This window comes from Lycium ferocissimum, chromosome 11 (genome assembly GCF_029784015.1).
Source record: "Lycium ferocissimum isolate CSIRO_LF1 chromosome 11, AGI_CSIRO_Lferr_CH_V1, whole genome shotgun sequence".
NCBI lineage: Eukaryota > Viridiplantae > Streptophyta > Magnoliopsida > Solanales > Solanaceae > Lycium > Lycium ferocissimum.
In genome coordinates, this window is record NC_081352.1 from 37,316,822 (window position 1) to 37,342,600 (window position 25,779).

General features: G+C 37.3%; 1 protein-coding gene across 3 annotated transcripts; it reads left to right on the forward strand.

The window, feature by feature from the left end:
• Nucleotides 1–1,733: 1,733 nt before the first annotated feature.
• LOC132037788 (increased DNA methylation 1) lies at nucleotides 1,734–24,164 on the forward strand. 3 transcript variants are annotated; one of them, XM_059428406.1, is made up of 9 exons: nucleotides 1,734–2,008; nucleotides 3,893–6,836; nucleotides 18,859–18,982; nucleotides 19,270–19,352; nucleotides 20,191–20,435; nucleotides 20,935–21,021; nucleotides 21,904–22,003; nucleotides 23,215–23,416; nucleotides 23,528–24,164. In XM_059428406.1, exons 2-9 carry the CDS (start codon nucleotides 4,032–4,034, stop codon nucleotides 24,037–24,039), a joined length of 4,158 nt encoding a protein of 1,385 aa, XP_059284389.1. In that variant the 5' UTR covers nucleotides 1,734–2,008; nucleotides 3,893–4,031; the 3' UTR covers nucleotides 24,040–24,164. The 3 variants fall into 3 exon arrangements, with proteins under 3 accessions (XP_059284389.1, XP_059284391.1, XP_059284390.1); XM_059428408.1 differs by having other exon boundaries at nucleotides 23,531–24,164; XM_059428407.1 differs by having other exon boundaries at nucleotides 1,735–1,900.
• The last annotated feature ends 1,615 nt before the right edge of the window (nucleotides 24,165–25,779 follow it).

The following is a 25,779-nucleotide window of genomic DNA, read 5'->3' on the forward strand; positions in this document are numbered from 1 at the left end:
TTAGCTCCGTCAATTTCTATAGGTCATAAATAACATTTCAAATCTAACAGAATTTTCAGATCGCAAATTACAACACCTTTTCCCAAAACAAACAATTTATCCAAATAATTGAATGTCGGAATTCCAAAGTGAAACCTTATCCCAAAGTGAATCAAATGATATCCGTTTGACTTCAAATTTGGCAAGTAAGTCAAAATAATTATTATGGAACTTCTAAAATAGACAACACGCAAAACAGAGTATCGGTTCTCAAAACAACCGTCCGGGTTGTTACAATCAGGCCTAACATATCACTTGGGGTGCACCGATACTGTTTGCAAAGAAAAAATAAACTCAATAATGCAGATGTGTGTTGATTACATGTAGCTGGATACAATAAAAAACCAGTATCCTTTGCTTCACACTAATAATTTGTCTAACCAATTACAAGGTACAATCTATTTCGCGAAAATTAATTCGAGGTCGGAGTATCACCGGTTGAAAATTAAAATCGAAGAAGAATATATAGGAGAGAAAGTAGGAGAAAAAGACAAATGAGGACGAGGAGGGGAGGAGTCGAGAACCAACCTTCTTTATCAACCACAACCATCACCAATTATCACATCATAACAATGTTACCGACTAATATAATCGCTAGTTAATGCTATCACTAGATTTTAGAGCGTGCTTCAGGAAATAACCATCCATACAACAATATGTAAACTAACGTTTTATTAAACACTTTTGTAAATATGTATTATTATTAATTTACTTTTTATTATGTACTTATCAATTTTAATTATTACTTTTATATATATTCAAGATGTTGAGTAAGCAAATGTTCAAATACGATATTATTTAATTCTTAGCTATAAATATGATTTTTAATACTCAGATTCAAGCATCTTAAAGCAAATCGCGCATTAGATCGTCTTTAAATCGATAGTATTTATTTAGATTCAAATGAACTCAGTAAAATGAAAGCGGCATATTAAAAAAAATTAAATTCGCTTCTTCGTGCACATACACATAGTTCAATGAATCCACCTAACATTTATTAATTCATTCAAGAAGAAGAAAGGTTGCCATGCAAAAATGCACAATTAAGCAATTAAAGGAGAAAAAAAAATGTAAGTAAGCGGTAAATATTAAAAATTAAAAATTAAATAAAAGTAAAAATAAAAAATAAAAATAATTGCCGCAATGTAAAAATGAACAAAGAGACAAGCAAATGCAAGTGGGTTAAGAGTATATAATGTCACTCACGCACATGTTATTTATTACTATTAAAATAATTTACTTTTTATTATGTATACTTATCAATTTTAATTTTACAAAGAATATTTAAAATGTTGAGTAAGCAAATGTTTATATACGACATTATTTAATTCTTAGCTCTAAATATGATTTTTAATAATCAAATCCAAACATCTTATGAAAATCAATAAAAGCAAATCGAACATTAGATTATCATTAAATTGATAATATTTATTTAGATTCAAATGAACTCAGTAAAATGGAAGCTAGATATTAAAATGAACTCAGTAACATTTATTTATCCGTCCAAGAAGAAAACAAGATTGTCCCATGCAAAAATGCACTGTTAACCAATTCAATACACTCTAAACGGCCAATAATTGCTCCAGGTCAGCAAGCGGTAAAAACATAAAAAAATAATAAAAAATCGCCGCAATGTAAATAAAATTGAACAAAGATACAGACAAGCAAAATGCTAATAGAGGGTTCATTTAAACAGTATATATAAATAATGGCGGAGAGAAGTAGAAAGTGTGAATGCACCTGTTAATGGTGTTAGTGTTTATCTTTTTGTATACAGCTATTCAGTTTTCTCAAATCCAAACAAAGCCTTAGCGTTACACGCAGTCACTCTTTTACTTGTGATGAGTTTTACAACATTAAGGTAAATTTATACCGCTTAAAAATGACCTTATCTTTAGATCCTCTTTGTTTTTAACCGTAACGGTGCCCTAAAAAACCCTAAAATGATTCGGTGATATGCATTTTCAAGGTCAGTAATTCTAAGTTCTTCGGATTTGTTGTTTTTTTTTTTTTTTTGTATCGAATATTTTTTCGACTTTTTGGATCCGAAAACTTGATGAATTTTGTGCGTTGTTTGATTGAATTTTGTTGAATTATAGTTGAAAAATTGTTACTTGTGTGTTTTCATTTTCGTTCATTTTTGTTGCTGTTAGATTTATTTTTGCGATGTTAGATTTCAGTTATAATTCCACTTGATTTACTGTTTCTAGGCATGTGTATAAAGGCTAGGTTTTAATTTCGGATAGCTGTGTAGATTTAGGATGAAAATGCATAAATTTAGGAAATGTAGTACTATCAGTATTCTAGTTTCTTCGGATTTGTTGTTTTTTGTTCGTATCGACTATTTTTTCGCCTTTTTGGGTCCGAAAATTTTCTGAATTTTGTGATTGAATTTGCTGAAGTTTAGTTGAAAAATCGTTACTTGTATGTTTTCATTTTCGTTGCCGTTAGCTTACTTGGAACGGTTTTCTCAAGCAGCCACTCTTTATGCATATGTTAGATATCTTTTTTCAATGTTAGATTCCAGTTATAATTCCACTTATTTTTCTCTTTCTGCGCATGTATATAAAGGCTAGGTTTTAATTCCGCATAACTGTGTACATTTATGATGAAAATGCCTCAATTTAGGAAATGTAGTATCTGAGTGTCTAAAGTTCCTGATTTTCTAATTCTGTATAGTCTTAACACTTCACCTAAACAAAAGGAAAAAAGGTCTGTAGTCTATAATGCTATCTGGCTGCTTGAATTCCATTGTAACCAATGTCTACTTTTAAACTTCAAAGCCACTAGACAAACAAAGAAAGACTTGATTTTGATGCACTAATTCCATCCCATGAATTTGATGTTAGATCCATTCAGTATTATCAAAAGCTAAAAGCGCAAAAAAGCTCTAAGATCCGTCGGGGCTTTAAGCGTGGGGTTTTAAGCGCAAAAAAGCTCTAAGATCAATGAAAAAAGACGCAAATGGAGAAAAAAAAATACAAATATATATATGTCTAGTCCAAGATTAATAATTATAAGCATGAATATCAAATGTATGAACAAAGATTTTTTTTTTTTTTTTAAAAATGATAAAGTGAAATATCAATTCTTTAGTGTCGCTTCAGGAAACGCTCATTCGCAGGGAAATTTGTCTTAGAGCCTTGATGATGACACTAAAGCGCACATTAAGCAAGGCGAAACGCTTAACATGTTTTGAGCCTCGCTGTAGGGCTTAAGCGTGTTTTAAGCGCGCCTTTGACAACACTGGATCTATTATTAGGAATAATTAGTTTTCCTTAATCTGGCAGTTGCGGCGTCTGGATTCAGATGCTCCCTGCTCCTGCAATGTTTTCTTTCCTTATTACAACAGCTGCCTCTTATAGGATTATGCCTGTTACACACTCTAGTTTATTTTTTATTTTTTCAAGAAGTGAAACACATTTTAGATGATATCCTTTACTTTTTTAATGATCCAGCCTTGCCTCTGTAACGGGTAAGGCTTCCACGTCCACTGTGGTCTGTAATATAATTAATCAAACAGGAACACCAAATTCCTTGGTCCGTGAAACACTATAAGCTCCATACTAATTCCTCCAACCCCATCCATCTGGAATCTTTTGTATCCTGTCTTAGGACTTGGGGATAGAAATGATAATTTAACCTTGATATTGGGGGCTGCAGGTACTAGTCATTGTGGCTAAATAAGTTTTTGGGCTTCAGTGTGAAAAAGCAATTGGGATTTGATTTTTCAGAATTGCATTATTATAGTGTGGGAAGAGATCTGCTTGTTGACTCATTCATCATGGATATGGATTATTGCAGTACTATGAATTTCTTAGAATTTTGTGTTTGTGTTTGTGTTTCTGTGCAGAAGCATACAAGTGGATATTATGTGTCCAGACTACAGATCATTCAGACGATGAGATTTATTTTGTAGCGAGGCTCGGTGCTGGTCTTTCATTCATAGGCGGAGAACTTTAGGATTGTTGTAAAGTAATAATTCAGCAAAGATGCTGTTTGATAAAGACGTTGAAGGTCTGCGTGATGATGGATTTGATGGTTCAGTGAATGAGACTCAGATATTTTCAGATGTGTTCTTCGGAAATGAGAGCAGCACCAAAAGGTGTCTTGTGACCGGAGTGTTCAATTTTGAGGGCGACCTTACTAGCCAGACAGATGAACCTGGACATTTCTGTGGTGAAAATTCTGGTTTGACACTACATCATGATTCTCATGACATAAAGGAGGATTCTAGAGAAGACCATTGTGGCAAAGAGCTAATCAATAGTCATGTGGAAAAGGAATCTGAGCCATTAGCTTCTTTGGATAGAGCACCTGCAGATATATCTCAGCAACCCTCTTCCTGCCCTTCTCTGAGTGTGATATGTCATATAGTTGAATCTTCGAACCAAGGTGTTAAATCAAGTTCTTATTTGCAGAAGCGGCACACTGTGCTGGACAAAAGTCACGTGCTTGGTGAAATGGATTCATCAAAATTAAGATTGTCTAAAGTGGAAGGAAATGGATGGAAGGATGTAGTTGGTAAAGCAATTGCATCACCTGCTTCTCAGGAGAGCTATGCAACCAAGTTTTTGGTTGGCAGTGCTGCAAAGTCGTCAGGAATTCTCCGACCAGCCAAGCCAAAGTGGAGGGACCATTGCTTTGTAGAACTGGATGAGGCTGAATTGTCAACGATTAAGGATTCTCCAAATGACCCGCGCCCTCTTCTCCGGTACCATATCCATCGTTTGCTGAGAGCAGCAGGATGGGTAATTGGGAGGCGTAAAAGAAATAATAAATTTCATGGAATTGGTGAGTATGTTTACAAGTCACCTGAAGGAAGACCAATCCGTGAATTCTGGAGAGCCTGGACCTTGTGTGGACAGAGTTTGTTTACCTATGCAGATGGTATTTTTCCAGAAAAGGATTGTAGGTTATGGTCTGATATGACACAGTTTTTGAGTGACCTCTCAGGTACAGTGATGGAGATTGAAGAAAAACTGGATACCTTGGAAACAGCTTCTGCATTGGCTCGGCTTTGGAGTCTCCTTGATCCATTTGCAACTGTCGTGTTCATTGACAAGGCATTACGCTTTCTCAAAGAGGGAAAAACAATTAAAGCCAAAATGACTTTGGCCACTGCTCCTGTTAAAAATAACAGGTTAAAGAATGTAGACGCCACAGGAAACCTGTTTGCTGAGAGGACTTTGCAGAACCAGCCTTGCAGCTCTTCTGTTGTCTCAGATAGTGCATTGACAAGTCTTGAGACTGATAAATGGATCCACAAGGAGTATGGTGATGAAAGTTCTCTCAACTTAACAGAGTCACAGATGGGTGAAGGCAAATATCTGAATGGCGCATCTTATTATTATCCTAATGAAAGATCCATGTGCTTAAGGGATACTGTCAGTGGGGGTGCTAATAAATACAGGAAACTCTTGGAAAATGGTAAAGATGTACCGGATTTAGCTCCTTTACCAGCTTGTGGATCTGAAAGCACCAGTGAGCATGTTGGATCTTGTTTGTTTGAAGTTCCTATTAGTTCAGGAAATGCACTAGCCTTGATTGGGGGATCAGATATTGTTCTTACTCAGCAAGATAGCAATAAAAGCTTCTCAAGCAGTGATGTAAAGAGTTCTGATCATGTTGATGATTTGTATTCCAGAAATGTATCAGCGAGTGGTCTTGACGTCCGAAAAGTTCCCAGTTTGGTGGGATCCATGTTGAAGGAGCCTTTGATTTTTGATTCAAACCATAGAAACAGTGAAACAGCGGATACCAAGCGAAATTCAGTCTTGAAAAGGAAGGCTCCGAAGAAATCAAAAAAGTTATCAGAAATGGAATTTACTAATGGTTACCAAGATGACAAGTTTGATCCATCTTATAATGAGAGTGGATTTCATGAAGGTAGTGGATCTGGCATACAAATACATTCAAAACCTAAGGGATATTTAGTAGACTACCTGGGGAGAGCTAGAGGTCATCAAGGGATGTCCTTCCGTTGTTCAGAGTCTCAGGAAAATACTGAACAGAGCAATTTCAAGAGGTTTAGGCAGACTTCTAAGCAATTTAGTCAGTTTAATGTGAGTATGAAGGGGTTCAACTCTGGGAATATTGATGATGATAACCCTTTCGAAGGAAATATTGAATGTAAAGCAATTACAAGTAAGCGCAAAATTGGGTCAAAGAAACGTAAGGCATGTCGTATTAGTGACGATGATCTCTTAATTTCAGCTGTATTTAGAAATAAGACATGCAGATCTGGCAACAAGAGGTCCTCTGGTAAAATCAAACCTCTAAGGAAAAGGAAGAGCAAGAAAAGTGGTTGCAAGTTGCTTTTGCGTAGCCTCAACAAGGGTGGAAAGCACTTCACCGAAGCAAAATGGCCTACCTTTGCCTCAAGGACTGTGTTATCCTGGTTAATTCATTCTGGGGTTGTTTCTCTAAACGATATGATCCAGTACCGGAACTTGAAGGATGATTCTGTGGTAAAAACCGGTTTCATTACCCGTGATGGAATATTCTGTAATTGCTGTGGCAAGGTGCTATCCATCTCTGAGTTCAAAAGTCATGCTGGTTTTAAGCTCAATCGTCCCTGTTTGAATCTTTTCATGGAGTCTGGTGAGCCATTCACCTTATGTCAGCTTGAGGCTTGGTCAGATGAATACAAGGCACGGAGAGCTGTTTCTCAAACTGCCCAAGCTGAGGAAAGGGACCAAAATGATGACAGTTGCGGGCGATGTGGTGATGGTGGCGAGTTGATTTGTTGTGATAATTGTCCAGCTACTTTTCATCTAGCTTGTTTGTTCACACAGGTTTGTCTTTTGACCCTTTTCACTTGGTTTACTTGTTCGAGCCAATTTGATAGTTTTATCTTGCCTTGAATTCATTATTTTCTTGCTCAACATTTAAGTTTAGTCAACTTGTAAATGGTAAGATGTCAAAGATCAGTCCTTATGCTTTATGCCTGGGTTCTTACATGGTTTTAGCCTTTTAGGTGACATTATATTGTGAAAGTATTTTTCCCTAGGAAGGAAATAATATACTCTCTGAAACAGTTTCTAATCCATCTTGATCTTTTAAACTTTCTGATCTGTTTTACCATCAGAGTGCTGGTGAACAGCCAGCATCAACTTTCTAAATCAGCTATACCATATGTAGCTACAGGTTCCTTAGACACGCTCAGTGACCAATATATGAAGAAGAGTAATTGACCTCTTGAAGTTGCCGTTAATCTGTTGAAGGTGAAGCACGTTTCAGTTACCACTTTGCCATGAACCATTTGATATTCAATGCCCATGGATGTGCTGCTTACTGGTTTATTATGTGTTTGCACCACATCTTTGTGTATGTGGTCGCCTCTCTTCCTGAAAATGGGACATTCCGTTTAGGATGAAGTGATTTCAGTAATCGCAAGGTGGAGTAAGTTATGTAAGGGTTATTTTCAAATCCTTCCAACAAATGACCCGTGGGTTTCCTTGTCTTTTGTGTAAAGAAAGATGATCAAACATATGAAAAGAGGTTGTATTTTGTCCACATAGTGGTTCTTTTTTTTTTTTTTTTTTTGGGTTAAGTAAATACGATTATATTCGAAATAAGGAGACTGAGGAAGCCCATAATTAGACCTACTAAATCTTTTTTTTTTTTTTTTTTTTTTTGGTGAAGTAATTAAAATGTATTAGAATGGCATCAAGAAGATGCAGAGGTTACAACTAAGCATAGAGCTGCTTCAAACAAGAATTAACATGAAGCTAGCTGAGCAAAAATCTGTAAACCAGTCAAAAGATCCAAAAAGATATCCCCTAAGACCCTACTGTGCTAGAGTTAGGGAGCTAACAAAATCCAAAAGGTTATCCACACTGTTTACAGGGGAGAAAAAGTGCCAACTGAAAAGAGTAACTAAACATCTAGCCTTAATGCTACTTATGGAAGTTGATATTCCATCAAAACATCTGCAGTTTCTCTCTTTCCAAATACTCCAAAAGATTGCTGCTGGGATCATCCTCCAGATCCTTTTGATGGTCTTGTCAACTCTCCAGCATATCCAGCTAACATAAGCATCTTTGATGGAAAAGGGCATCACCCATTGGAGGCCAAACAAAGAGAAGAAGAAATACCATATGTTAGCTGTTATGGGGCAATGCAAAAAAAGATGATTGACACTCTCATTGTCTTGTTTGCAGAAAAAACATCTATTGATGAGAATGATGCCCCTTTTCCTGAGATTGTCTTGAGTAAGGCAAGCCTTATGAAGGGCTGTCCATGTAAAACAGGAGACCCTAAGAGGTTGTCTTGTCCTCCAAATATGTTTCCAGGAAAATCTTCAAGGATGCCATTCTGGGCACACCCAAACTTGTAGCTTTCTTTCACAGTGTAGACCCCTTGCTTGGTGCTGCCCCAAAGTAATCTATCTGAGATTTGTGCATCTAAGTTGCATTCTTCAAGTGTCTGTAGTAGAAGAAGAAGTTCATTAATTTCCCAATCATTCAGGTTCCTTCTGAAGATTGGGCTCCAAGCATTGTCAACTCTGTATTGTGCAACTGTTGCTTCCTTGTTGGTAGCTATCTGGAACAGCCTAGGAAAGGATTCCTTCAGAGTAGTGTTCCCAATCCATTTGTCTAACCAGAATCTTATCTTGCTTCCATTACCAGCTTTGAAAAAGACTTTCTGGAAAAATCATCATGAAAACTGCTAATGTGTTTCCAGACTCCTACACCATGAGGTTCTGTACTCTTCTTTGGGCTCCAATGGTCATGAGATCCATGCTTTGCTTTGATGATGTCCCTCCAATACCCTGTCTCATTCTGCCCATATCTCCAAAGCCACTTCATAAGCAAACTTTTGCTATGCAGCTTTAGGTTTCTAATTCCCAACCCCCCTTGAGCCTTGGGTAGAATAACTTTCTGCCATTTCACCAGAGAGAACTTATGAGTTTGGCTGTTACCTTCCCACAAGAATTTTCTCCTTAACCTGTCTATCTGCTTCAGGACTGAACCTGGCAAAGGAAATAAAGACATAAAATATGTGGGAATACTATCCAATACACTATTGATTAGAGTGAGTCTGCCCCCCATAGATAGGTACTGTAGTTGCCATGTAGCTAGTCGCTTCTCCATCTTTTCAATTACTCCATTCCAAATCCCAGTGGATTTGAAGTTAGCACCTAATGGTAGGCCCAGATAAGCGGTGGGAAAGGAGCCTACGTTGCAACTTAGAATATCAGCTAGTTCCTCTAGATTGGGGACCTCATTAACAGGATAAATAATGCTCTTGAGCATGTTGATGTGCAGACCAGAAATGGATTCAAAGACCATAAGAGTAATGTTGAGGTTGTGAATTTGTTGACTGTCTGCTCCACAAAAATCAAGGTGTCATCTGCATAAAGTAGATGAGAAACATTGACTGTGGTAGCAGGGTCTCTACCCACCTGGAATCCTTGAATCCACTGTAGCTCTTTGGCCTTTGCTAGCATTTGAGAGAGTCCCTCCATGGCCAAAATAAAGAGGAAAGGGGAGAGTGGGTCTCCCTGCCTTAGCCCTTTTTTAGAAGAGAAAAATCCAACAGGGCTCCTGTTTACTAATACTGAGAATTTCACTGTTGATATGCAAAAAAAGATCCACCTGATCCACCTATCTCCAAACCCCATTTGCTTCAAAATGTTGATCAAGTAAGCCCAATTTAGTTGATCAAAAGCCTTTTCTATGTCCAGTTTACATAGGATCCCAGATTCTCCACTTTTGAATTTCCAGTCTAATACTTCATTTGCAATCATGGAAGCATCAGTGATTTGCCTGTTTTTCATAAATGCACTCTGTTGGCCAGAGATTAGAGAGCACACCACTTTTTTAATCCTCTCAGCTAGGGTCTTTGCCAATATCTTATATACACTACCTATAAGACTTATAGGTCTGAAATCTCTTAGCTCCAAAGCTCCTTTCTTCTTTGGGATGAGGGCAATGAAAGAAGCATTACAAGACCTCACCATTTGACAGTTCTGATGAAAGAAGTTGAGTGCTCCCATTATGTCACATTTCATGAAGCTCCATGAACTCTGAAAAAATGCCATGGTGAAGCCATCTGGTCCTGGAGCTTTGTCTGGAGCACATGACTTTAGGGCCTCTGAAACTTCCTGTTCATTGAAGGGTAATTCAAGCACCTCTTTTTCTTCAGCACTGATAGTGGAGAGTCCCTCGAAGACAGCTGAGGGTCTCCATGCTTCATTCTCCTGGTACAGCTTCTGATAATAATCAAGAATACCCGCCTTTATCAGCCCCTTGTCTTCAATTAAAACATCCCCTATCTTCAATCTGTTAATGCAGTTACCCCTTCTATGTGAGTTGGCCATTCTTTGGAAGAACTTAGTATTCTTATCTCCTTCTCTCAGCCATAAACATCTGGATTTTTGCCTCCATGAGATCTCTTCAGCAATGGCAATCTGTTGAATCTCAATTTTCAGATTAACTGACTTCAAATTCTCCTCTGTAGTATGACGTCTTTGTTCAGCAATTTGGTCTAGCCTTCCCAATTCCATAAGGGCTTTGTGTCTTTGAGAATCAATCTTACCAAAAACCTCTTTGTTCCATTTAGTGATGTCCCTCTTTAGATGTCTAAGCTTCTGGATCAGGACATAGTCAGGAGTGCCCAAAACAATGTACGAATTCCACCAATCTCTTACCATGTCTAGGAATCCATCTGATTGAAGCCACATGTTCTCAAATTTGAAGTAAGAGGGTGAAGCATCCCAATCCCCACTTTCCAAGACAATAGGCTTGTGGTCAGAGAACACTCTAGGCAATGGAAACTGTTTAATAGCATTGAACATTTCACTCCACTCGGGTGAGATTAAAAACCTGTCAATTCTTGAGGCTTGGATAGGTTCCTCCCCTCTTGACCAGGTGAATTGAGCTCCTTGGAGAGGAGGATCAATCAATTCTAAGTCTTGAATGGTGTCAGAGAAGCCCAACATAGCTCTTGATCTTCTGGTGCAATTCATTCTTTCCTCCTCAAACCTACATACATTGAAATCACCTCCAATTACCCACAAATCAGACCACAGACCCCTAATAGCTGCTAGTTCAATCCAAAGTTCATCTCTTTCTGGGTTTGTGTGAGGCCCATAAACCCCTGAAAGAACCCATTTAAAATCTTCAGTAAGACTCTCAAATCTGCAAGATAGGGAAAAGACACCAGCTTCAGAGTCAACACAATTCCATAATCTTTTGTCCCACATTATCAGGATTCCCCCTTTGGTACCAATTGCCTTAAGTTCAGCCCAAGCTATCCACCTATTTCCCCAAATTTGTCTGATTAAAGTAGTATTCCATTCATTTATTTTGGTTTCCTGTAAACAGATGATGTCTGCCCCCCATTTATGGATAAGAGATTTCAAGGTGCTTCTCTTATTTTTATTGTTAAGCCCCTGCACATTCCAGATGATTGCTTTGACTTTCATCTAGAAAGAACCTTGTGAGACCTGCCCCTTTCCTTCTTTCCACTGCCCTCTTGAAGTCCCCAGGCCAATTTTTTTAGTTCAGCATCAGCTTTGTTCTTCCCTTTCCTAGGATCCCCATTTTTCAACTTTTGCTCTTGTATTTGTAGTTTTCTCCTTTCCTCCATTCTAAGGATAATGTCAAAAATTTCATGTTTGAAACCTATTACATTCACCCCCAAAGCCTTGCAAGCTTTCATCATTGTCAATTTCGACCATTTAGAAGTTTCCACCACCACAGGTGTATCAACAATTGGCAACTGCTCACCATCCCAATGCCAAGGAAGTGGTAAGAAACTGTTGAAAGAGTGAGCAGTGATACCCGAATCTGACTCCTCACGAGGAGAATCTGAATGAAGGATGGATTCGGTTTTGCATGGTGTGACGGGCATACTGTACATGTCTGCTTCGTCGTCTGCCTCTAATTGTGAAATTGCTCCATCAGAAGGCTCCCAATCTCTAAGTTTGGATGCTTGAATTTCCAATTCGAAAGGATCAAAAGAGACCGCTGCCTGAGAAGAAGAGGGAGGTTTGAGAATGCAAGGATCAATTTTGGAGGCAGTGGCTCTCCATATTTGCGTTGCTCTGTAATTTCGTTTATGTCTGCTTCTGGTCGGGCCCTTGGAATAAAAGCCGTTGTTTAGATCTCTTGTGGCTTTCCCTTTGTGGGCTTTTCCTTTGTTGCTGCTGATTTTATTTCCCCTGTTTTGGGCCGGCCCATTAAGAGGTAAAACCCTTAATTTGTTATTTGTTATAACAGCCCCTGTGCCCTTCACGTGCTCCTCACATGCCAATTTCAAATTTCCTTCACGTGCGATAGTGTGTAAAGAGGACTCTGGCTCCTTCTGTCGTACAGTATTTTCTGACCCAATCAAAGACCCAGTGGATACTGGAGGGGACCGGATCTCCAGGAGAATCGATAATTCAAATTTCCAACCTTGCAAATCAATACCCAAACTCGCCGGAATCTGCTTGCCGGTATTCTTTATGCAGATACGAGCCCAGAAAAAATGGGTTCTTTCCTTCGTATCTTCGTCAACACCGATGAAGCCTCCACATTGATTCCCAATTTGTTGAAACGTATCCAGTGACCAAGCATTCAATGGAATCCCAAAAACTTTAACCCAGGTATTTTCCGACCTTTCTTGTTGAATAGAACTGATACCCGGCGACCACCAGTCAAGGGAGAGGTGCCTGCCATTCCAGAACCAGTCCCCCGCCTTTACTCTCGCTGCTTCATGTCTGGAAGGAAGTTCAAAGAGGAATCGATTGTGGTCCATGGGGATGACTTTGAATCCAGCAGTGATTCCCCACCTGATTTGAAACCATTTATGGATGATATCGTGGTTTGGGCTATGGTGGAAAGGATCATTGAAGGTGCCTACCAGACTTCTGTGGAGTGGATGGCTTTCGAGAGTGTTACCTAGATTCTGGTTTAACTCTGGCCAGCTTTCAATGTTAGCAGCAGCTTTATAGGATTTAGTCATTGGGGCCGGTGGTGGAAATCGAGCCGGAATGTTGTTACCGAGAAATCGAAGGATTTTCTCTGCAATATCATACCAGCCACTGTTGGAGCTCAACTCTGGGATGATCACTGCCGCTTTGAAGGAACCATGCCAAACTTCTACTCTCACAAATCTGCCATGAACATTGTAGTTTTGATAGACCCTGTATAGGCTTTGTTGTTTTTTCCTTCCCCACTTTCTGTATAGCTTCCCTGACCCTTTTGATGCTTGTTTGAGGGCTTCGCACACCCATCTGAGATTGTAGGCGTCCATTGTAACTTTGCTTGTGTATCTCCTGCCCCTTTCGATCAACGAATACCATCTGAACTGTCTGTCTCCTATATTTTTAAGCTCAAAAGATTTATCACCAGAAATAAAGAACATTTTGTCACCCATGGTGGAAGATTCCGATGGTAGAGAGCCACCGGAAAGGGTCCCTCAGGCTCCAAGGGGCCTTTGGAATTCTACCTTGGGAGAAGTGCCTGAGAGCATTTTAAAATTATTTCTATTACTTTCAAAAATACTTATTTTGTCCCTCCTACTAAATCTTTAACAAAAATCGTCACCCTGTTTTTTTGGTTAGTTTTGTTAAAAAGTTGTTGAAAATTGTGCCGGGCAACCCTGATCTGCTGAAATTGATCTTCTGCTCTTTGGCAATCAATGAAGTTTAGCATGCTCAGTGTCAATCGGTACTTCAAGAATTCAGCTAGCCTCTTTTTAGCAATCTGAAAAGTTTATTTGGCTTGGAATGTCCCAGTTTGTGTTTATCTACAGTTCGTTTAGTGGCTATCTTCTACTCCCTCTGTTTCAGTTTACTTGGCCCTTATACTAAAAATAAATTTTTCTTTTTACTTGTCCATTTTATTAAATCAAGAGAAATTAATGATTTTTTCCTTATCAAAAAAAAAAAAAAAGAAATTAATGATTTTCTTCCAATACTGCCCTTTATCATTATTCATTAAATAACTACATGAAGTACTAGTAGTTAAATTTGTACTTCCAAGGCATGATTAATAAGATTAATTTAGTAAAATAAACCCCTAATAAATATTTTCTTAAGGGGAGTGTCAAGTCAACATGGGCTAAGTAAAATGAAATGGAAGGAGTATCTTCTACAGTGGATGTTGAGATGGGTGATGCGGCACTCTCTAAAGTCAGAATTCCTACTTATCTTTTGCCTCATTTTTTTGCTTTTTATCCCTTTTATGTTAATTTATGTGATACTTTAAAAAGTCCCAATATTACCTCATTAATTCTCTCATAATTGCACCTGTTTAGAATACTTGAATCTATCTAACAGTCACTATTAAAGAAAGGAAGTTATAGTATCCCAAAAGCCGAGAAGTCACATTACTTCTACTAAACAGTCCAAAAGTCTGAAAAAAAATAAGCCAACAACATATCAGAAATTTGGCTGGCCATTTCTGCCAAACAAAAACTTCGTCTGTACCAGGTTCCAGCCACAATACCCATCCATCTTCTCCTTTTAATATTTTTATTCTCCCTGAAATGGCCTTGAAAATTACCCACCACCAGTGCTGTTTCGATGGCTTTTTGGTTGAAAGCCTGCTTGACTGTTGAGAAGATGATTTCCCATGTATTAAAGATATGACCTCTCGGCCCAAGATTGACTTCATGTACTCTGTTATGATCTGCCAGCACTTGCTTCATTCGAGGATTGCTGTTGTTTATCAATTAGTGTATCTGCTGTGGTATTTGGTTTCAATTTAGGAATCTTTTCTGAGTATGTCAAAGAATGGTTAAAGAAATACCAAATATGCTGTTAAACCAGTGGTTCCCCTTTATGGTACAGAAGTGATTTTTCATGTTTTTTGCTTTCTCTCCCTTTATATGACTTAAGTTACTGCTTTTGAAGAGAATGCTTAACCAATGCTGTAGATTTCTGTTAAGGTCCAACGTAAGTTTTTACTAGCATTTGTTTTTGAAGTTTTCCTAAGATATTGATGTTACTGCAATTTTTTCCTGCTGCGTTATTATTTCATGAATAGAAGAATGAGTACTATTCTAAACTTTTGTTTATCTTATCCTTCTAACTTATATAGGAAGTGTGCCCTCAAAACTTTATTTCAAAAGTAAAGACATTGCTATAACTAACAACTTAACATGCAGATGAACATTGGTTTACCAAAACATATTCTATCTTTCTAACATTTTTATTAGTATTTATTGAGAAAAAGTTTTCCTTTTGGAGGGTTGTCCGAGCATGTATTTGGAGGAGTATATGGAAAGAAAGAAATCAGTGGTGTTTTGAGGGCAAGCAAAGCAACATTCAGAAGCTGTAGCTGAATTGCCTAGCTCTTTACTATTTTTGGTGGAAACAGGAATGTTTAGTACAAACAGAAGATACTTTCGATGTTTTAGACAATATGAAAGAAATATCATCATAGGAAGAAAAGCTTCTATATTTTGTAATTGGCTAACTTGGGGGACTATACAGTTTGGTATAATACACCTGTTAATATATAGAATGTTTTCATTGTCAAAAAAAAGTTTTCCTTTTAGTTTGGGGATAAAGATAATAGTCTTTGGAGAAAAAAATTGAGAACTGACAGTGGAGGTAAATTTAGGAGGCATGTAAATGTATTACATTTAACTTTCTAGAGTTAAAACTTTAACCTTTGCAATTTTTGGTTTATAACATTACCTATAAAAATTTCTATTCCCTTAGATGAGATCAGTAAATGACAATTCATTGAAATTTCATCTTTGTGAGATCGTCAATATTGTACCAAGGTTGTCTTTATCGACTTTTCCATTAAAGAATTTTAAGATAGCTACAACAAGAACAACATACCCGGTGTAATCCCACAAGTGGGATACGGGAGGGTAGGACATACACAGACCTTACCTTTACCTTCGTGGGGTAGAGAGGGTGTATTTGAAAGACCCTCGGCTCGAAAGAGAAGAACATTAAAGAAAAGAAAGGAAAATAAAGGAAAAAGACTTCGACGCAGACACAAAAATATATGACAGCAAAATAACTAGATACAAAGCAAATGCGCAATAGATAGTGATATACATCGAAGAATAGACAACTACACGATTACTAATTAGAATATGTGTAGAGGGGGTTAGCCCCTACCTCTCCCACCTACAGTGCGGTATCACTCTACTACCTACTACCTACTACCCTTTTACTTTAATCCTCGACCTTCACACTTTTCTATCTAGGGTCATGTCCTCAGTAAGTTGAAGCTGTGTCATATCCTGCCTAATCACCTCCCCAGTTCTTCTTCGATCTACATCTACCTCTCCTAACTCTTGCGATAGCCAACCTCTCACACCTCCTTACCGGCGCATCCTCACACCTCCTCTTCACATCCCAAATCATCTCAGTCTCGCTTCCCTCATTTTGTCTGCAACGGACGTAACTCCCACCTTGCCCTGAATAACTTTGTTTGTGATCATATCTCTCCTAGTATGCCCACACATCAATCTGAGCATCCTCATCTCTGTTACTTTCATCTTCTGGACGTGGGCGTTCTTGACTGGCCAGTACTCTGCTCCATACAACAAAGTTGGTCTAACCACCATTATGTAGAACTTACCTTTAAGCCTTGACGACACATTCTTATCGCACATAACCCCAGAAGCGAGCCTCCATTACACCCACCCCTCTCCAATCCGATGTGTGACATCCTCATCAATCTCCCCGTTTCCATGAATTATGGACCCAAGATATCAGCTTCCTCTCTTGGATATGACTTGCACATCAATCTTCACTTCCACCTCCGCCTCATGCTTTACGTCACTAAACTTACACTCCAGGTACTCTGTTTTAGTCCTTCTTAACCTGAAACTTTTAGACTCTAGGGCCTGTCGCGAAACTTCCAACCTAGTGTTAACTCCACCATGCATCGCGTCAATCAATACTATGTCATCGGCGAATAGAGTTTTAAGGTAGCTAAATGTTTAAATAATTAATTTTGGGGTTATGGATTTGGGGATGCAAGAAATTGAAGTATGTAGTCATCCGATAGAATATTCTAATTTGTTAGATATATAACACGAAAGGCATAAGTAATACTGCGAGCAAATGTGTATAAGAGAATCAAAACAAGAGCATATATGGGCTATCATCACAAAAGAAATACGTAGTAAGATGAGCATTTAAGATGTAACTGAGAAAGTACTAGATGATGATTTCCGATTATAGGAGTGTGGATAAACGTGTAGTTATTGTTTGATTACAATGGTTACATCGTCATCTTCTTTATTAAATTTCTTCAACCATGAATGCTGAAACATTTTAGAATTCTTTTAATCGTTCTTGTAAGTTTGATTATCACAATTTTTAAAAAAATAGAACATTAAGTTGTCACCAAAAATTAAAGGCTATGTTTTCCCCATTTGTTTGAGGATGCTACACTTTCTTCATTGGTTTTCATAAACGTGTTAAGAAAGGGATCCTGGGTCTAACTCAACCCCACAAGCTAGCTCATTGTGGGAGGATTGCCGAAGACCATATAAGGCGACCACCCATTCCTTTTTCATCTGATGTGGGGCTCTTCAACACCCGTCTCACGCCCGACATCTGGAGCATGGGCAATTTAATATGGAGGCCCAACTTGATAAAAATTATGGGGGCCCAACATCGGTAAACAAGAATTGGGATGGTTCCTGTTCTGATACCATGTTAAGAAATGGGTCTTGAGCCTAACTCAACCCAAAAGCTAGCTCATTAGGGGAGGATTGTCCAAGTCCATATAAGGAGACCATCCATCCCTTTTTCATCCGATGTGGGACTTCTCAACAATGCAAACATATTTTCTAGTTGAACTAGATTTATGAGCCCTAGCTTAATTAGAAAGTAAGACAGCTGTATAGAACTCTTGAAGTATGTATTGTTTTCCTATTTTATCCCAAAGCTGGATTAGATCTCTTTCATTGTGGTTGATTCAATTTGATCCAATTATTAAGAACAGCCCAGTTTGATCCAGATTCCAATCTACTATCCTATACACAAAGAGAAGTTCTAACAAATTAGTGGCATATAGATCATATTTGAGAGGGGAGCAGGATTCAACTTGGTCTGAATGGGCTTTCCTTTCTTTGTTATGTGCTATCCTGATCTTCTGCTTTAATGCTTGTTCACACGTTCCTTGTGAGTTATAACAGTCGGTGAATTGGCTTATTTATTACATGCTATAAACGTAAATTAACATCAATAAGTTTCTTGTGATTTTCTTTTATTTCAAGAAGTTTTCATGCTCTTTGCCTGTTTCTCATGGAGAACTAAAGAGGATGGAAGCCATTTCTTTCGTCAGTCTTTCCGTATACTTTTGTTGATGTCTCACTTAATTGACATTTGTTACCATGTTTGAAGTCCCATGGGAATTGGGATTATATTTTACCAGCTTTTTGGTACTTCTCTTAGTTCTAATTTTGACGGTATTTTAACTTTTGGTTGAGACGTAAATCACTTTTTTAACTGATAAAATCGATGGTAGTAACTAGTGAGTGATGTTCTGATTCAGATTGGTTTGATAACTTATTTTTACTTTACTTCTTGATTATTTGTTTTTACTTCTTGATTATTTGTTTTACTTTGTTGTTCTTTCCTTTTTACCATTCTCGTAAGTTGTACCATGTTTTTCTCTACAAACATGTGCTATATTTATTCACCAATATTGTTTTGGTTTTTGTGTGTGCACGAGGCATGAATGTACGACACTTCTTCTAAAATAACATATCCATTCATATGGCCTGGATTTCCTTTGATTTTGTTGCGTATCATCTGAAGTTGAGTACTTCATTTTGTTTAACTATACTGGACAAGAGATATAAATTCTAGTAGATTAACTTTATTGTTTTTTGTTTCAGGAGCTTCCTGAAGGGAGTTGGTATTGCCCGCAGTGCACTTGCCCGAAATGTGGGGATGTGGTTAAATATAGTGAAGCATTGAGTTCCTCTGGTGGATTAAAATGTTCACAGTGTGAACATAAATGTACGTTCCCCATGAACTTGACTTGTTTGGTTTCTATTCTTTTCCCATTGCAGGCCTGCAAATGTCCAAATATGGGTATTGGCGCGCTGTTTTCACTTCTTACCAGAATGCATGGTCTCAAATAATAAGATTTTGCATTTGTCAAACTTCACAAACCTCAATCAGAGAATTATCCTCGTTCACATTTAGTTCAGTTATTGGGGCGGGAAAAGTATATCTTACTTCCCAAAAGTTTCCTCGTTTTTCTCTTACTAAATGCCTTGATGGCTTTGATGATTTGTGAACAGATCATGAATCATGCAGTAAACTAAGGATTACCAAAAGTGGACAGGCCTCTGATACGTGGTTCTGCAGCGAAAGCTGTCAGGAGGTGAGCTAGACATCTCAGCTTTACATTTTTTATTATAAAACAAACTTGCTCAATTTTTGTCTCTTTGAAGGCTTTAATGTGTAGTCTTGAAGTGCTATCTGATGGTTATTAGTTCCTTTTACATGTGATATAACTGGGCAGGAGAATGTGATATGATTGTTATATCGTTAAAGTATCATCTGAATCAGTCTATATAGAAGTAACAGCTAAACTAATAACAGAAATTCTTGCACCATGTATAGTTATATTAAAACATCTGTTTTTCCACTGCCAGAGTACTATTCTGTGGCTTTGAAACATCAGTTATAGATCTGGCTTGGATTACGTTCACCTGCTAGATCTTTTCTTTGATAAGTGTATTTGATTTTATCATGAAAGAACTTCACCCCGTTAAGTCTTCTACTTGATGGTTTCCTTGAGGTCTGAAATACTTGATCATATTTATTCATTTGAACTTCTCCAAGTGTCTGAAAGCTTTTCAGTATGCATTAGCATAATGCTTGGATTGCGCCCCCGGCTGTTTATTGGAGTCATTCAGGATGACATCATGATGGAGTATATAATTCAATCTGCTGACCAAAGATTTTGATTAATGAGAAAATGTGACAAACCTTATGTGAACTTCTTCTAAAAAAGGAAATTTATGAAACATTGGCGTGGTTGATCTATAGTTAGTTTAAGTAATCAGTCCCCTTGGTGGTGCTGTTTTAGATGAGAACAAAAAATGTAGGAATGGTGAATTCTGCTGAAATATATACTCCTATTAACTTCATTGCAAGCTTGACTATGAATTATTTTAGTCGTCTTTCGAAAAAACTTAATTGATATTCTTTTGCAGGTTTATGAAGGCCTTCACTCTCGCATCGGGCTCATTAATCTTCTGACTGATGGCTTTTCCTGGACTGTTCTGAGGTGCATTCATGGTGACCACAGAGTTCATTCTGCTCAGCGGTTTATTGCTTTGAAGGCAGAATGCAACTCAAAGTTAGCAGTTGCCCTTACGATTATGGAGGAGTGCTTTCTTCCCATGGTAGATCCAAGAACTGGCATAGATATGATACCCCATGTAATATACAGCTGGGGGTGAGTATTTCTGTTTGCCATAAACTCTTTTCTATCTTGGCATACTACTGTGCTTACCTGTTTGGTGTGGGTATATCGCTTAACGCTTATTCCTCCACGTTCTCTTAAAGCAGTTTGTGGAATTACAGCCTACCAAGTAGTTTTTGCTGAACTCCCTGCACTTGATAGATGAGGCATTATTTCTAGCATTTCTTGTTTATTCAGTTCTCATTCAAAATAATTGAATGGAAGGATTGAATGGCAGGTTTAACTATAAATTTCTGAATAATATATTTTTGAAATGACATCGTACTTTACAATTTTATCTGAAGCATTATGTTCTAAGGAATATATGACAATATGCAAACACATGGATGAAGTTTCATTGATTCAATGACCCAAATAAAATGGTGCCTTGTTCCTGCATCCATGGTGTCACTTGACTATGTTCATATCAACGTTACAAAATACAATGACGCGTAAGGTGGTGCTGTCAGACTGATCCTTAAAATCTTTACAGATCACAATTTGCACGATTAAATTATCATGGATTCTACACTATGATCCTGGAGAAAGATGACATATCAGTCGCTGTAGCATCAGTAAGGTAATTCTTTACAATCTTGAAAAAAATTGTACTTTGTCATGCTTATTCTATAAACTCCATACCTCTAAGGCAATGTAGATAATCTCAGAGCATATGCATCTTTTTCGATTTTCTATGTGCTCTTTTACCTTCTGACACACAGCATCTGTTCTTTTGTTCATTTTAAACAAAAAGGACAACAACATACCCAGTGAAATCCCACAATGTGGGGTCTGGGGAGGGCAAAAGTGTACGCAGACCTTGTAGGAAGAAAGATACGTTTGGAGTTGAAACTTCCTACAAGTACTTTAGTATGACATCTTCAGCTTGCTCTTTCAATTTCACGTTTCCATCTTGACCCGATCATTTGGTTTGTATGCAATGTTTGTGTTTCTTCTGTATGCCTTTCAATTCGAAATGCATCAAGTATTTTCTTGTCTTGTGAGTATTAAAAGTGTTTTCTCCATCGGCTGATTAAAGTGAGAGGCTAGACAGTAGTTTAGTATCATATGCCTATCGATTTTAGGTTGTTTCTGTTGGTTGTGCTTGGCGGACAATGAGGTATTTTTGGAATTCCTTAGAAAAGGTGTTCATCTTTTTTCATCTGGAGGTTTCTGTATAACTGGTGCATTCATGTCTGTTAGGGAAGGTGCTTAGAAGGAAGATACTTTAAGCATTGTTGACTATAAATTTCTGAACTATCACTGTCCAATCCCTACATTTACTATATGGGATGCCAAAAGGAGTTTTAGTTTACTTAGACTTTGTTCCCAAATCCTGAATCATTGATTGTGACTAGCAAGCCGTGGCTTCCCTGCTGGCTGTTTGATAAAACTGTCACTAAAGTCAGGATTTTTTCTGCCACGACAAATCTTTCTGAATCAGAATGTGGTTCTTATGCAGGATCCATGGGGTAACAGTTGCTGAGATGCCTCTAATTGCAACATGCAGTAAATACCGTCGCCAGGGAATGTGCAGACGCCTACTGAATTCTATACTGGAGGTAATGTGACCAGGAAGCAGTGTTTTAAATGCTGTGGGTCCTGCACGGAGTGTTTTACCTATCACTGGATGGGACATGAGCCGTATAAATGCCATGAATTTTTTTCAATTTTACTAATCTATAGATAGTATGAAAATACAAAATAACAACTGCATTAAAATTATATGATTAAAAATTAATAAATTGTTGAATTATTTTAACATAAGTGCTTAACATGCTAATATACTTATGACTTTAGAGAAGTGTATATGTTGGTTTTTTAAAAGATGGGGCAGCAAAAGGGTTAAAAGCGTTGATTGAAAAAGTTTCTCAATATTTTTATTAAGCATAGAGGGGCCTTAAATAGCGAATTTAACAACAGAAAATTTGCATAATTTAAAATTCAAAAACCTAAATTATCTCAACTAAACTTATCAAATAAAATTTGAATTTAAACAAAGACTCCTCTTAAATCTAAACTACTTTTTACTCTGGTAAATCAGCGGTAACTGAAAGTAATTTTCAACAATATAAGATATCATGAGGTACGAGTCAGCTAGAACATCTGAGCAACCCAAATATTAGAAGTAAAAAAAAAAAAAAAAAAAAAAAAAAGAATCAGAATTTATAACGAAAATGGGATTTGTACCTTGTGACATTTGCATAAACCTAGAAGCATTTTTAGTATGATATTTTAAATCATATTTTTCTCTTAAAAGGTTACTATCAATATTGAAAATCTGATTTTAGATGCAACCAGGCTTCGGATAAATCAGAAAATGACTTTTAGTCCAATAGGATTAATTTACAGTACATAATATAACTCTAGCGTTGTGTGCACCCAAGAAGTTAATGTAAAAGCAACTCGTAGTACTATACTTCACCACTGAAAGATTAATCTCTAAAGGAATTATTCGGAGGTTGTTGGTTAGCACTTAATTGTTCAATAACATTCCTATGACCATGGTCCCTGAAAGATCATCAATCTTGACAGGGTATAATCTCCTCTTTTCTTAAATAGCAGAGAGAGAGAGAGAGAGTGAGGGGAGGAGGTAGGACGAGCTTGTCTATTTTGTATGGTTATGGTTCAAGTCTTGTTTATCACCTCTTGCTTGTTCCCTACTTCCTTTTTCGTCGGCTCTGTGACTTGCAATGTATATCATCTTTTATTTTACGGTAAAGCAAGGTTTTGCCATGATTACTTACTAGTTTCCCTTGATCATGGCTTGTAGATGCTGAAGTCTTTCAAGGTTGAGAAACTGGTAATATCAGCTATCCCAGGTTTAGTGGAAACATGGACTTCTGGCTTTGGCTTCGAACCGTTGGAAGATTGCGAGAAACGAAGTCTAAGTCATATCAACCTCATGGTGTTCCCCGGAACTGTATGGTTGAAGAAGCCTTTGTTTCAATCTGCTGATGCTGATCAGCCGAGTGGTGAGTATTTAGTGTTTGATGATCTTAAGTTTAAAGAAATCTTCTCTTTCTTGAACGCTAGAAACTAGCGAGATGCTAAAAACTGGAACTGATGTGTTTCACCCTTGAAAGCAGTTCCTCCAGGAGAACCAGTATCCTGCCACAAACATGGCCTCACCATTATTGAGCCCATGCAACATTGTGTGCCATCTCAGGATGCCAATGCAGGAGTTGATGTCAGACACCCACCTCAATCTGAGAGTTTGCAATTCAGTGAAGATCAAGGTGATAGTAATCTTGCTGGTCAATGTTCCATGACTTCCGGCGAGGAATCAGCTATTATGTTAACGGACAACAAGAATTGTGATATAGAAACTGATGAGCCTGGGCAAGGTTGTGAAGGAAAAACCATTAATCAATGTCCAGAGCATCAAACTGAAACCAGGCTGCCAGACTCAAATGATTTGCAATTAGAGGAAGTCCAAGTTGTTGACTGTCTGCCTGGTGATTGTTCAAAACTCTCAGAGGAATTACCGGTTCTGACATATAGCAGCAATGGGGAAGTAGGTTGTAGAGTAGATAATTTGCAGATAAATGTGGAAAGCCATTTTTGTTTAGATGTATTGCAAGTGAATGAGAAATGACGTTGATTATTTATAATTTGTGAGCCTCCGGGCTGGTGGGACTTTTATCAAAAGGAAAATGAAAATGAGGGCAGAAATGAGGAAACTGAAAAATAAAAAAGTTTACTGTGTTGGCAAAGAACAAATTCAATACTGATCAACGAAACGTAAAGAGGAAAGCAGAAACAGCTCCAAAACTAGTTTCCCTTCTCATTATCCGCCTAAGCTACTTTTTATTTTTGCGTGCATCCATACTATGATTTTACAACAACATACCCATTGTAATTCCACAAGTGAGTCTGGGGAGGGTAGAGTGCACGCTGACTTTACCTCTACCTTGGTAGGTAGATAGGCTCTTTCTAATAGACCCTAGTGTAATTCCACAAGTGGAGTCGAGGGAGGGTAGATAAGAAGGCTCGCTAACAATTTTCTTATTTAAAACAAGTAAGGTTCACTAAGTAGGCGTTTGGCCATGAAAATCAAATATTTTTTCACTTTATTTGGTATTTTGGAGTTGGAGTTTGAAGATGGAATTGTGTTTGGATATAGTTTTTGCAAAGAATATTTGATTGTTTAAATGTATTGAAAGTGAAAATAAGTTTTTTGGTGTTTTTCAAATTTCACAGTTGTATTTAAAATTTTCATGATCAAAGTTAATTTTCACATAAAGTGAAAATGTTTTTCGGAAAAAAGTGAAATTTTCATGGCCAAACGGGTAATAAATCTCTAAAAAGTTGCACCCCTTTAAAAATCGAAAGGATGCAATGTCACCCCTTTCAATCTTTTTCCTCGACCATTATTTGCGCTTTTTTTTTTTTTTTCATTTTTCTCTTCTCATTCTTTAAAATTAACCAACCAGATAAACATATCATCATGTTCTCTAAATCAATGAACTGATGTACTATCACGGAGATTAGGATCTCACCAGGCACCCTTTAACCTGATTGTACAACATATGTAACTAAACTACGTAATAAGTAATAACATGTGCGAAGAAGTAAAAAAAATAAAAAAAAATCAGCAGTTGGAGTCCAGGAATCACACTGTAGCATTGAGTTTACAATTTTACCCTACAAAGATCCTCCCTGTGAGTATCTTTCTCTGACTATTGATAGCCTACTTGTAGCTTCATGTTTTCAACTTTACTAATTACTACCCCTACAAGTGTATAGTTCTCGTCTCACCAAAGACCTTCTCTTTTGGAGTATCACAATTTTTTTTTTTTTTTTTGACGACATGTAAAAGAGATTGGAGGAAATATTATTTTTCTCACATTTCTCGAGCCTGCTTCCATTCATTACCGAATAAACTAAAAAAGGAAGAAGAAACAAATATAACGTTACATACTTAAAACATAAGTCTCAATATATTTTTGATGGGATTAAAAAAAAAAAGAAGAGATAATGGACAAAAGCGCACTTTAGTATCAACTTTTTTTGAGTTTCCTACCTAAACTATACCAATTAATTTGCAAAACAGACATAAACTATCAGTTGTGAGAAATTCGTGCCTAAATTATTATCAACTAGTTTTTAAAATACACTTCAAAAATTAATAGTTGAGATGTGTTCTGCAAACTTGTCGGTGATAGTTCAACTAGGAAAAGTGAGCAAGTGATAGTTGAGGTGTGCTTTTACAAATTAATTCGTGATAATTTAGGTAGAAAACTCTCACACCTAATAGTTCGGATAGAAAACTTAAAAAAGTATAATACCCGATGTGTTTTTTTTTTTTATCCTTAACCCTAAAAAAAAGTCAAAA

What these genes read in the sequence shown, in the direction of transcription:
- LOC132037788 (XM_059428406.1), top strand. Translation starts at nt 4,032, where the DNA reads ATGCTGTTTGATAAAGACGTTGAAGGTCTGCGTGATGATGGATTTGAT. An exon ending in CATGTAATATACAGCTGGGG is followed by an intron (nt 20,436 to 20,934) that starts GTGAGTATTTCT and finishes AAATCTTTACAG; the next exon opens with ATCACAATTTGCACGATTAA. An exon ending in GTCGCTGTAGCATCAGTAAG is followed by an intron (nt 21,022 to 21,903) that starts GTAATTCTTTAC and finishes GTTCTTATGCAG; the next exon opens with GATCCATGGGGTAACAGTTG.